Below are 14,258 nucleotides of genomic sequence, written 5' to 3' on the forward strand. Positions count from 1 at the left end.
TACAGGAATACCAGATAGTGAACAGTTTTGTCTTTCTCGGGTCTAGTATAACTAACGATGGTAACTGTGAAGCAGAAGTTCGGAGAGGTATTGGTATGGCAAAAAATGCGATGAGTCGCCTAACTTAAGTTTGGAAAGACAAATCTATCTCTCAAAATATCAAGATGAGGCTGGTGAATGCCCTTGTATTCTCAATATTTCTATACAGGGCAGAGACTTGGACTATTCGCGGACGCGAGCGTCAAAAAACTGATGCGTTTGAGATGTGGTACTGAAGAAGAATGCTGCGCATACCTTGGACAGCTCATAGGACAAACGTTTTTATTTTAAACCAACTCGAGATTAGAAAAAGCTGCCCACAATACGTATGCAACGTATTCTGCAACTAGATGGTCCAAACAAATTAAGAATTCAGCTGGAGATAATTCTGCGAAGCTCTCAGAGCAGCTGAAGATAGAGACCAATGGAGAAAAATTGTTAGGAATATTGGAAGAAATCACGATCCTCAGTAACGGGGAAATGACAAGAGAGAGTTAATATTAACCCAAACAGCGTTTATTCTCCTAAGTCTGTGTAAGAGTATGAAACTAGTAAACCAAAACATTTTTATTTTATTTATTTCGTTTATTCAAAAATACAGATCACTCTTGTGCATTAAGCGTCTATAATTTGTATCATAATATTGAAAAAACCCTTCCAACAACGTCTGTTATGGAGTGGAACTACTTGCATATTTGAGATAGAGGACATATAATATAAAGTTAAGAATTTTCAGTTTAGACAAACATGGAAGGCAATAGTAAACGCGGCAAAGACTCACGAACAGTTGTATCGCCATTGATGATAATGATGAATTTTCAGTTTATTTTTTATCTGCTTAATTTTTTTAAACAGGCTATCATGGTTCTATCAGAAGTTTAAAAGAAAAAGAGTGGCAATCGGTATTGCAGGTTCATTTCCAGAAACGAATGATGGAAATAAATATATTCTGGTAGCCATGGACTATTTTACGAAATGGACTGAGGCATATGCGATACCAAATCAAGAAGCTGCTACTGTTGCAGAAGTATTTGTTAAAGAATTCTTTAGCTGATTTGGTGTTCCCTTAGAGATCCACTCCTACCAAGGGCGATACGTCGAGTCAACCTTTTTACAAAACGTTTGAAAATTGATTGGTGTCAATAAGACCAGAACGACACCCTGCATCCTCAATCAGAAGGAATGGTCGAGAGGATGAATCGAACGATGGGTAAACATCTGTCCAAAGTTGCATCCGAACATCAAAGTGATTGGGACCAGCATATTCATTTATTTCTAATGACCTACCGCTCGGCCGTGAATGAAAGTACAGGTCAGACTCCAACCCGCCGATGTTAGGTCGTGAAGTTCGTTTGCCCTGCGACACAGAGTTTGGCTTCAGACCTTCCTAAGAACATGTTAACAAGCAAAGAATATGTCGAAAGAATGAAGTTAGGAATGAACTACATTTATGAACTTGCCCGACAACACATCCAGTTGCCAGTGACAGAATGAAAGATTAATATGATTCTCAACGCAAGAATGAAAGCTTTGAAGTAGTTGGCTTTATAATTCACAACCTCATCGACGTTTCTCTCCTAAACTGCAAAGACAAGAGAAGGTCGGTATGAAATTAAAAAGACAATCAATGACGTAATTTTACCGAATTAAGAAGTTGCCGAAAGGTAAACCAAAAATAGGGCTCAAATGAAACTAAGAAGCACGAATTCTTCAACATGAGACCATGGATGACCGGCAACTAAGCTTTAATTAATTTATGTCAAATTACGCAGAGAGAAAGAATGCTAGATTTGGCGTGACCACAGAAGTTCAGTAGGATCTTCTTAGTGTTCCGCATAACGTCTCTCTAGTCCACTGTGTTTCAAAAGATCTTGAGATGACTAAAGAAATTTAGTCCGTATTCTATAAGAAGTTTGGTCGTTTGGACGAGTTAAGAAATCAGCAGTCTAAAGTTGGAAGAGTACTGCTTATGCTTATCTTAAAAACATAAAAGTAGTCTTTGGAAATACGGTATGCGCCGAAATATATAGTAATGAATTTCGCACAGCTCTCATGCGCATGCCTATGCTTCAGTATGTTGTTGCATCGCCATGATACATTGATAGTTATGTAACGGACCATGTGTTCCCTGATTGAAAGTAACAATAGGACTCGCAACAGAGGAAAAAGTGTTAGTAATAGGGTATTATATTCACTCGTAAGGTAAATGGTTATCAAGGTGAGCCAAGTTTAAAATTAGTCGCGGAAAATATCAAGAAGACTTAATACGTCGGCACCAAAAACACAGTTATGCTGGCTATCGTTACATAATTTCTTCACACAGGTAGCGTATTGTGTCAACGGTAGGAAAGGTGTTAACCTCACCAAAACAAAGGATTCGACAAATAGTCCCTAAATTGCAGCAGAAGATCGTCCTTGTTTTTTAGAACGCTAAAATCTATACTCTGACTATCGTGCGATGGAGCAAATTTTAAACATTTGCATTATCATCTTGATAACTATCTTCTTTCCAGTACTGTGTTATCTGGATCATACTGTAATACTAAACATGATGCAAATAATATAAATCACTATGCAATTATATGGTTTAAGATAAAACATAGATAAACTAGAAGAAGTGAAAAACGAAATAATTAAGAAACAATGGTCTTTAAATTAGGTATGATACATTTTTACGTTTCGTTGAAAATATTTTGTCAAATATTTCTCCACTCAGTCTACTGGAAGTTAATTTTACCTATTTAACTTCCGAATTAAAGCTCTTTGCAAAAAAAAACGAGTTCACTACAATGAAATAAATCCTAAACCTTAATTCTACGAAGAATCCTTTTATTTCCTGAAAAAAATCTCACATCAGAGCAATAAACTCGGATTCAATTAAAACAAACGTCTCCTATACAATTGAAAATTTTATGATCTGAGACTGAAAAGTAGAGACGTTAAGTTGGTCCTTAGACCTACGGTCACGTGTCATAAAATCAGCTAGGTAGCCAATTCGCAGTATAAGAGAGTTCAGGGCTATTTGCCAGTTAACAATTATCTTTTATTTTACGGTTGGCACGCCTGTTTTTTATCAGATTCTCTGCTTAGTAGTTGAAACAACTGCCGAAAGTGGACGTGATTCGAGAATTTAGATTTCTACCTTTAGGGTTTCTAAATATGGCTGTTAATTGTCGGGTATATTTTGGATTTCAACACACCTATAATTTAAGATTAGTCGAACTATTGTTTTATTGCAATAAATCATTTGCATAACTGTTTCGTTAACATCGACATTGGCTGCTGCACCTGCAGCCCACAACTGTTCTTTATTATAAAAATATTTCTTAAATCAAATTGGGATAATTAATTTATGTAAGTGGGTAACACTATTTATTAACACTGATCTTTGTTTATCTATGGCGTGATTTGAGATAGACAATATGTATATATATATATATATATATATATATATATATATATATATATATATATAATATGCTGATGACACTACACTTATGGCAGAAAATGAGGCAAGAAATGTTTAATCTCCCGCGAAGAGTTGAGTACGAAAGCAAGAAAATTGGTCTGAAAATCAATAAAGCTGAGACAAAAATAATGGTGGTCGACAAATTTCACACTATTCAACTGAGTGACATGTTACGGAAAAACCAGATAGTGGACAGTTTTGTCTATCTCGGGTCTAGTGTAACTAACGATGGTTACTGTGAAGCAGAAGTTCGGAGACGTATTGGTATGGCAAAATATGCGATGAGTCGTTCTAACTAAAGTTTGGAAAGACAGATCTATCTCTCAAAATATCAAGATTAGACTGGTGAATGCCCTTGCCCTTGTATTCTCAATATTTCTATACGGTGCAGAGACTTGTACTCTTCGCGGATGCAAGCGCCAAAAAATTGATTCCTTTGAGATGTGGTGCTGGAGAAGAATGCTGGGCATACCTTGGACAGCTCATAGGAGAAACGTTGCCATTCTAAACCAACTCGAGATTAAAAAAAGGCTGTCCATATTATGTCTGCAACTACTTTAAAAATATTAGGTAGAAAAGCGTATGTTTTAGTTAGAAATATGGATTAAGAAAAATGTGTACGACAACCCTAAACAAACTTTGTTTTTATCATAATTAACATACTATATTATAAGTTATCAGTAAGGTCGCGTTAGTAATTTTCCTTCCCACAATTTTATTTGATTATAGTGCATCAATAACCATACAACTATAAATGTTATTAAAGTGTACACCTTTGCATTTATAATACTTTAATCAAATAAATCCAAGTTAAGAATATCCATACATAACTCGCATTAGCGTCTCTATCAGCTTAACGATCATTTTTCATCGATAGAGTCGTCTATTCTACACAAATTTGCGCAAACATTAAAATGTCATTAACATTTTTTTCATTTTTACATGATTGTCGTGTTGCATGCAAATTCCTGACTTTGTGGTAATAAATTAAAAGAAAGTTAATGTAGATTAGTAAAAAGTATAAAGCCAGGTGGTAGTTTTTGCTTCTGGAATCGATTAAGAACAATTTAAAACATGTCTGCTGTGTTAATTGCCTTAATATTTAGAGGTTTACTGTGGTAGCTGTTGGATTGTAATAATGATGTGATGTTGTATTTAACTTTTTGTTTTAATTATTTTTTCTTTGATTCAGTATAAACGTCTGGCTTAAGTTGAAGTAGACTACTTACGTAGTCGGGACCGATGGCTTTACGTGTCCTCCGAATGGCGGTGAAGGCTTAGTCAAATTGGAAATTAAAAAATTTCTGATTTCTGCCGGGAATAAACCAAGGCCATTCAGCTTGGCAATCCATTACTACTTTTTCTCAGTCACTGAGCTACGACCGCAACTTTTATTTACATTAATACGAAAGATATTTTTCTACAACTAGAGACCTTCATTATAACAGGTAACGATATTGACATCTCCTAGCATATACATTAATAAAACGAAAAGAAATCTACACAGCCTTCTGGAAAATATTTAAGGACAGAGTAAACACAAAGGTCAAAGGTTATTACAACTTTTGATCTTGGAAAAGTACTCTAAGTGCTTCAGGAAACTGAACTTAGGCTAATATTGTAGACACGGATAACTTGCATAAAATGAGCGAAGTGGACAAAGCAACATGCAGATTTACTTACTTTTATTGCTAAAATCATCTTCTGTCTCCTTTTTTAATATCCCCCTATGAGCCTACGATCACAAATGAAAATTTTATAATCTAAAAAATACGACAAAGTCAATTTTTGAAAATATCCTCTGTATATAACTGCACATAACATTTTTGCTACACTGTAACTTCTTCAGCTAGTAAAATTTAAGCAACTAAGTCTTTATAACAATTTTATGATTAAAACATTAAACCAAGAATAATACGGAAAAACCACAAACTGCACTATTACAAAATTAGTTCTTTAAGTCATCCATTAAAGGGAAAGGTAAAGGTGTTTATGTTGTATTTACTTTGATTTTGGTTATGCCATCAGGAACTTGTAACCAATAAATTTGTAAATTAATAGTGAATATTTTTTTGACTTTGTCTATAATATTATTTTCCAGAATTTGGATAAGGTGTTTACTAATGCTACTCAAATTTAGTTATTTGCTTACAGTATCTATTTCTACCGTTTAAACTTGGACTTGTTTTATTCTACTGTATGGTTGTACTGTGTAGGAAATAATACTGTAAGGAAATAAATATCTTAAGTAATACAATAAACTTAAACTAATAATGATAATTAATGATATTAATGATAAGAAAAATTTCAAAAGAATTTTAGTTACAATTTTAACAATCAACAAGTTTCTTTTGATACCTACACTTTTAAAAGTAGTATGCTTACTTCACTTTACTTTTTCATATCCGGATCCCAAATGGTTATAGTTTTCTCGCCCGGTAACGGTCGATGTTAATGGTATTTTTTCTGGTATGCCACAATTCTTCTAGGTGCATCACCAGGACATAGTCTGCACTTGTAGGTGTTTCATGTTCTAAACTTCTACGCATTCGCATAGTGAGAGACCTACTCCATGGCATGGGCAACACCTGTTCTTATTCTGTTTAGTGACTTCTATATTCTTCAGTCGAGGCAGGTGTAGCAAGGATTATCTTGGTATATCTACCAGGCACCTAATCCTCAGTTGGCTCTAGCAGAATTGTCTTTAGGAAGCCTTTTCTTGATCTTAGTTTAGACATTTCGTAAAGCGGTGCTCCAAATGTGGGTGTATATTGCTGATATGACGATAGACTCGATGTGTGCTGCGGCCTTTCGTCATTCTTGTGGATGGAAAAATTTTGAGGCTCTGCAGTGGCACAGAAGCTAGAACTGTAGAATTTGCATCCCATCGAGTAGCTGTGAGTTTTCTAAGGACCTAAACATTACCTTTTGCCTTATTTTATTTGCAATGATGTTTATATATAAGTGCTGTATTAAGTACCACGCCGAGATATTTTGGACTGGATTTCTAGTGCCATTCTCCTCCACGATACTTTTGAGCTGAAGATTTGCGTCCTTGTTTTAGGGAGTTCTTGTCATATAACTGGTGGACAATGTCTTGTCATATAGCATAGTGGACAATGCTGCTTCTAGCTTAGCCTTTGCTTCACAGAAGTTCTTTTCCTAAACAGCTACAGCTAATTCGTTTGCTTATAGGAAGGGTTTAGAGTAGGCACGGGTGGGCTGATCGTTACTATAAATATTAAAAAGCATTGATGCAAGTGAAATCGATTAGTTTTGTTAGATTAATGTCTCTAGTGATTTTGAAGATCTTTGATGAGAGCACTTTATGGTTTACGGTAAGCCGCCCATAAATCAACCAATACCCATGTTTTGCTTGTAGCCCTATTCGTTCGTAGCTACGTTTTTGCCTACAGCTCAATATTTACACAGTGAGTGCAGGTACTTGTGCAGTGCATGATTTTCTGGGTCCGATTCTATTCGACGCATTGCATTATTATTCTTTGAACCAGTATAAACTTATACACAGGCCAAGTAAAAAGATTGGTCTGTAACTGCTTCGTTCTGCTAAATCTTACCCAGGTTTCAGCAAGACGATCACTTAGGATTTCCGCCAGGGTTTTGGTACCTTCTTGGTCCTCATGAGGTACTGAATACCTGCAGTATCCATAATTTAGTACGGGGTCCAAAGTGCTTATGGCCAAAAACAGCCAAAATCGAATACCTCGGTCAGATCATGAGGAACAGCAAAAGATATGGGTTGTTGCAATTAATTCTACAAAGAAGAAAAGTATAAATAAAACAAGGAACAGGAAGGCGAAGGATTTGCTGGCTGAAAAATCTACGTACGTGGTTCAACACAGCAACTACAAATCTTTTCAAATCAGCAGTTTGCAAAATACAGATTACCATGATAAAATCGCGAACATACTAAACGGATAGGCACTAGAAGAAGAAGAAGCTCCTTTAGGGTAAACGGTGTATCGAGATGATTCGTCAACCTTCAGCAACGGTTGGACTTTTAGCTTTTTTTGGGTTGTCCCGTTTCTCAATAATTGGTGTGCTACTTGATTGTCGCTTACGTTTAGGATGCATTCTTTCATAGAGGCTCGCTACTAAGTATGTTTTTACAAAGTTCTAAGTGACCTTGGTACGGTTTGTCATGTCTAGTTGCACCAGTTTTTATCCCCATTTCTTTTCTCTAGATTTGCTGAGGTGTTCAAGCAATATTGAACCGCACTTAACTTTCTTTGGATCTTTTTTGTAGAGTTTGCAGTACTTTGTAAGTAGACTTTGTGATTCGTCAGATAGGCCGACAATATAATGCTGCCTGCAACCTCTTCTAATTGGTTGTTTTGGGAACTTTCTTAGTGTGGCGATAAATCGTTAATAATTTGTGAGTCTGGTCTAAGATCTGCAATAGCTTGTTCCAAGTGCGCTGAAAAATTTAACCACTTTGTCTTCTACTAGTAAAATCTTTTATGGAGAACAAAATAAGCTGTGTTTTTGCCTGAATTTCTTCTATTCCCACTGAACGTTGAGTTTTGGGATTGGGGATTGGGGTCGTACACCCTATTAATACAGATATTTTAGGTTTGTGCCTATTTATTTTTAACTTTTGAAGTCATATTGAAAAATATTCGCTATATATTTTTCTAGATGATTGAATAGTTCATTTTCTTTCTTGCTTTATCTTTATAATTTTGAAATATTCATGCTAAACGGTATTGCCCCTATTGAATCGCCCTGTAGTTATTATGCACTAACTTTGATAGTTTTCTTTCAAACTTTGCATTCGTTTGTTATTTGCGCATATATGTATCAGAGAAAATAACAGCGTAAGTATAAAACAAAACAAAAAAGCGAACATATAAACTTTTTATGCTTTATTTCTTTAGATAAATGGCGGATTTATTTCGTCTCGTATATAAAATTGGACAAGTTCCAGGTCGATGAAAAGTTTTGCAGTGTACTTTATTGGACCTTTCATCGTGTCTTGACGTATAGTTGAGAGTTGCGCAGAAAGTAATAAAGAGTAGGTCTAAAATACGTGTTAGCGAGAAGTATGCCAACTGTGAAGAGCCCAAAAAACCAGGTTTGAGATCTCCAGCGCCATATGGAAGGCGCCGAAAGGAGCAATTAATTTCTTACCGTATATTTTTCTTCCGTGCGTTTCGTTTTATTTGGGTGAACTTTATTTTTATTTTCACCAAAGCGTATTATTTTAGGGGCTAATGTTAAAGTCCGTGTCAGTAAAAAGTTTAACTAAATAAAAAAAATATGAAAGCGTGTTTTTTTTATTTATCGATGTAAACATTTTCCATTTGGAATCCATTAAACTACGATTTTAGCATTTTCAGGTATGAAAATCTTTATAATAGTATACTGTACAAAATTTTTTGTATTTTTTTATATGTGAAATGTATTCTTATGAAATTCAAAGCATGTTTAAAAGCGCAATAATGTTGCTATATCTTATAGTTACCTATTATTTTTTTGTGGTTATACTCTGTGAATTTAAGTGACTATACACTATCTTTAAAATTATCACAAGAAAGAAGACAGGGTCAAGCTCCGACACTCTCTCCAACGAGATATTGTTTCATTCCTGCATCAATATGTTGCGAAGCTCTGTTGAATTTCTGGAGTCTAAGCGTCTCTTTATCTCATCCCAAGCATGTTCTATGGGATTGATATCTAGATTGTCGGCAGGCCAAACAAATCGTGTGATTTAAACCTCGTCAAGTTACTCACTAACTATCTGAACAGTATGGGGCATAAATATGGGGTATTATCAGGCATAAATATTGCGTCGTCACCAAGAATAAATGAACGGTAAAATATGGTCTTCGAGAAACTGTGTCTGGTAACTGTGCACAGTAAATGTCTCATTCTCAATTAAGACTAACTCTTTGCTAGCGTCAAACAATATGTCTACTCATGATATAACTCTCCCTCCACCAAATGGAAGTCGCTCGGCAACACATCTTTGAGGATATGTCTTGCCGAGATGTCGCCACACTTTTACACGTTTGTCGGAGCCCGTAAGACAGAATATCGATTTATCGAAAAACAATACACGACTCTAATCCTCTGTTGTCCGAGCCAAGTGTTCTCGTGCAAAATTCAATCTGGCAAATTCTGTGTTCACAGGAAAGCAGCGGTACAGTTACTCTAGTTCCAGAAAATAAACCATCAGCATGAAGTCCCCTCTTAACTGTCAGTTTACTTATGTTTACAGTTCTCACTTCTTGCATATGATTTCGAAAGGAAACTGCCGTAACCGTTTAGTTTCAAAACACTAGAAACGACAAAGCGGTTTTTCCTAGTTGTTGTAATTCTGTCTCCACCTGATATAGGTAGGTCTTCGAGTAAGTAGACTGATCTCTTCGTACCGTCGCCATACTGGTTGCATACTTTGGAGACTAACGCCGCCGCATTTCTTGCCTCCACAACAGAACTTATGCTTATTGCAATACACTGACAGTGACAACATTTCACAAACAATTTACAATTGACGTTAAAACTACACAACAAACGATTATCAAAACACCAACAACAACATTTTTTTTTAAGTAATCCATTACTATACACAACCGAAAATGGTTCAAAAATAATCATAATTTTGAAAACAAATTCGAATTACGGAGTGACCCTAATTATATGCTCGGCAGTATATAATATATAAGTTGTTAAGTTATACAATAAAATAAAAAAGTTCCATCTGTATATTTTTTTGAAAAGTGAAAAATGGGGAATCTGCTGGGCTAACGAAGTGGGAGCCGAACGCCACAAGTGATCACATTGTTTCAAAACATGACATATACACCTCAGATATGAGATTAAAACTTTAAACCATGAACAATTTTATCTAAATTATCAACTAAGGTAGCACAATGCGCTACTTACTGTATGCAATAATTGACACTTGACAGATGATTTTTAATACTGCTACATTGTATAGTATATAACATATATATCCTAATTTCCTCACTATAATATTCAAGGTTCACACTTTTTGTGATAGAAGTTTGAGTTTTGTTTATATATTATTTTCTGATGGTATTATATTATCCGATAATTTTCTGCTCAGATCTTTATTGATGATAAATCAATTTGCCTAATTAAAATCAAATTTATATATTTAGTATGTTTTTCAGTTTCATATTACTGTTCTATTGGCTGTAAAGTATTCTTGTTAGCTATAGCAATTCAGTTTATTTATTCAGTCAATTTATGATATTTTTTCCCATTAAAACGAAGTCTGGTGATTTATTAGCTAATTACCATCTTTCTCCGATTTTTTGCAAAACTGTATATTTATTCTATTTGCATCTCATTAAAATCATTGCTGTGATTTAAAATTCTCCGTATTCCGATGCTTCAATCCCGTTTATCGGAAAATCAACCTACTAGGTACATTTAAATTGATCAATACCCAAAGAAAAACGAGGAAACTGTATCTTTTATCTTTCCACCGCAACGCAATTCTATTTCTTCCAGCACAACTTTCTGCGCAATCTAATAAGAGGAAATTCCCGACTTATTTTTCCCAATTGCACAACTACATCTACGAAACTAGAACTGACATGAACCAGTGGCGTTCCTTTGGGACGTTTAAAGACATGCAATGAGAGTTAATAAGGTACGAGATTAAACATTTTCGAGGAAGTTGAGGTTGAAAAGTGTATTTTCTCTTAAATGGTATTTTCTTATGTCTGCAATACTGACTGAGAATTGCAAAGAGACAAAATTTATCAGACTGTCGCTAATAGATTTTGACTGACTTAGTGTACACTATTATAGTTTTCATTTTTTTTACTGATGTTAGTAATTTAAATAATGAAAATCTACAATGTTTCATAAATAGATTTGAAATAAAAATTACGGGAAGCGTATCAACTCATCACTTTATAACTCTCCATCACATTATTAGACCCTCCGAGATATGGTAAATTGATCACCGGCACCCTTTGGAGATCCGTAAACTCATCACCGCAGGTAGGTAAACTCATCACCAGCATTTTTCCCCCATGCGCTCGCTAATTTCTAATGTGGAAAATTTCCTGTCATCTGTTTACACTTCTTATTTACGTAGTCATCTATTAATTCAGAAATTATTTTAAGCAAATTGCTCTAGAATTTAACTGATATCTTTATTTATATAGGATGTCTCACGGTGAGTGGTCTATTAGACGTATTAATAATTATCAGTGAGCAACTATCCATGCTGAAGGAACCAGGGCAAATCAAGAGAAATTTTCCTTTTCGCATAGTATTAGATAGCTATCAATAGAATTTAGTGGAATAACCAAATACCAGCCAATGCATTTCAATGGCATTTAATACAACCGAACTTGGATTATTCTTTTAAATTATCGAACCTTGGCGGTTTTCAGGCATTTTATGGGCTTTATAAACCACACTGTGCTAGTAGGCCAGTGATCAGTTTGCAAATCTTTCTGAGTATATTTTAAAATTCCTTGTTTTATTGCGGTATGTACCCATATGATGTATTGACACTTGACACATATTATAAAACTTTGTTAATGTAATGTTACAGGTACCAATCTTTTTAAAGCAATTCATCAAATACAGCATATTACTACTCAGTATATAGATACAATTTAGTCTTCTTCCCAATTACGACATGCTGATTCCTTGATAAACAGGAGTTTCCTATTGATCTTCTGTATTCGTAAAGTTTGCATTATTTATATTGTTTGGTAATATTTGGATCCATTTTTTCTCATCATTAAAAATATTGCAAACGATATATAATGTAAAAAATAAGTGTAAAACGTTTATGTTGGTATTTATTTCGTTTTTGATATAGTGTATTTGATATATTTTATTTATTAGAATAACTAAGGGTTTGAGGTACAAAATAAATATAATCTTCTCTGAGAGAAAGTTTAAAAAATGGAGGAGAAGAGTTTCAAAAAGGGATGCTAAAGTGTTATGTGAAAACTACAAAGGTATTGCACTGTTAAATAACTGTACTGTAATAAATAAGGAGCTAGATGAAGTGCATAATGGACCTAGAATTAGCCGCTTTATAAGGTAGGAAAAAGTAGGCCTACAAGGTTTGTTAAGCATTAAAAATAAATATCCTCTTATGATATCAACTGTCCCAATTTTGTGTTTGACAAACAAAATAACCATGGACCTCTATGCTTTCTACAAAATTTGCTAGAGTTTTGTAAAATCGATATGAGGCACAATCGAACAATACTAAACCGTTAATCGCTTCTGTTTTGCTTATTCAAACCTTTAAAAAACAGGTAGACGGTTTTCCTCATGGCTTTTGCTAACGGAACAAATTTGTTTATTTTACATATAGTAAAACTAATATGATCTAATATTTTAAATTTATCTACATGTAGAAATAATAATTTTTTATTATAGTTAGGTTGTTTTTGGGTAAATTTGAAAGTCACTTCTTAAGCACTGAGGTGTTTTGTGTGATTTTGATGAAGTCTTCTTTTTTATTTTCATTATATCTAATAGTCTTTACTTCAATTGCTAAGAACTAACTTCTCCGAACTAAGTCTCCAGGTATCCGCATATTCTTATACATTAATCTCTTTATACTGTACTCGTATATATTTGTTTAAGGAATTATTATTTTATTGTAAATAATTAATCTGAAATGACCAAAATAACACCACCTATAAAAAATTGCTTGCACGACTTTGTATTCACAAATACAAAAAGAACTTTACATCGAATTTCTATTTATAAGTTTTTCCGTTGCCGCAGGACCGACATGTCAAGGACTCGCCTGGAAGTGCAATAGACAGAGAACCGGAAGTCGATCCCAGCCAGGACTACCAACTTTTGCTGGGATACGAGAACAGCACTCACACCGTTTTGCGGTTCAGGAGGAGACTGGACACTTGTGACCATCATGATATCCCAATAACGGTGAGTTTTTTCTTTTATTATACTAAAATTGTGTGGGTTTAACGAAACAGAATGGAGTAGAAATGTCTCAGAGGAACGTTTTTTGACTTTACAGATGCGATCAGCTTCTATTTTGCATACATTGCCCCTTTGTTTACATATTGTGAATGTATTTAGAAAAATTAATAGTTTTATATAAATCCTAAAAGAGAATAGAAATTTGTACGAATTTATTTTATATATTAATATCATAAATTAGTATTAAATTTATACATGTTCCCGATTTTCTTTTCATATTTTCCAGTTTTGTTTTATTTTTCTAGATGATTGGTTACCATTTTCTACTTTCTTGTTAACATTTTATATAAAATTGAATTTATGTTTTATGCAATAAATGCAAAATTAAATTCTTGTTTTTACAATTTATTGTAAAAAACTTGTGTAATCCTACCCACTGCGCCATTTACGGTAAAAATTTATTTAAGCTTGTCGTGCTCAAACATTACAAATTTTAGTATTAATATTTTACGGTTATATTAAATGCACTGTTTAAAATCGTATTACATTTCGTTCGATATTTTCTGGCACAATTTCTGGCATGCATCTAGCGGCATAACTTAAATTGATAAATATCAACTTCCTCAGTGTGCAGGATTACGTTTCACGCCATCGCACGTGCTCGATTTTTATACAATACTGGTAAGTGATATTTCATCTAAAAATTAATCTTTCCTTCTATTCACACACTAACAGCAAGCACGAAATTTGTGGGGGGTGCTATTCATCGATCGCAAATCATTTATTCATGCTTTCCCCTGCATTATTATGTGAGTCATTGTGATAT

At 34.3% G+C, this 14,258-nt stretch overlaps 1 protein-coding gene across 1 annotated transcript in view; it reads left to right on the plus strand.

Annotated features, from left to right (window-relative positions):
- Positions 1 to 14,258, plus strand: part of olf413 (DBH like monooxygenase olf413) — a 412,976-nt gene that overhangs the window by 325,183 nt on the left and 73,535 nt on the right. Inside the window, exon 3 of the mRNA XM_072537489.1 lies at positions 13,271 to 13,435. Within this exon, the coding sequence (XP_072393590.1) occupies positions 13,271 to 13,435 (165 nt within the window). The remainder of the gene's footprint in view (positions 1 to 13,270; positions 13,436 to 14,258) is intronic.

This window comes from Diabrotica undecimpunctata, chromosome 7, assembly GCF_040954645.1.
Source record: "Diabrotica undecimpunctata isolate CICGRU chromosome 7, icDiaUnde3, whole genome shotgun sequence".
Lineage (NCBI taxonomy): Eukaryota > Metazoa > Arthropoda > Insecta > Coleoptera > Chrysomelidae > Diabrotica > Diabrotica undecimpunctata.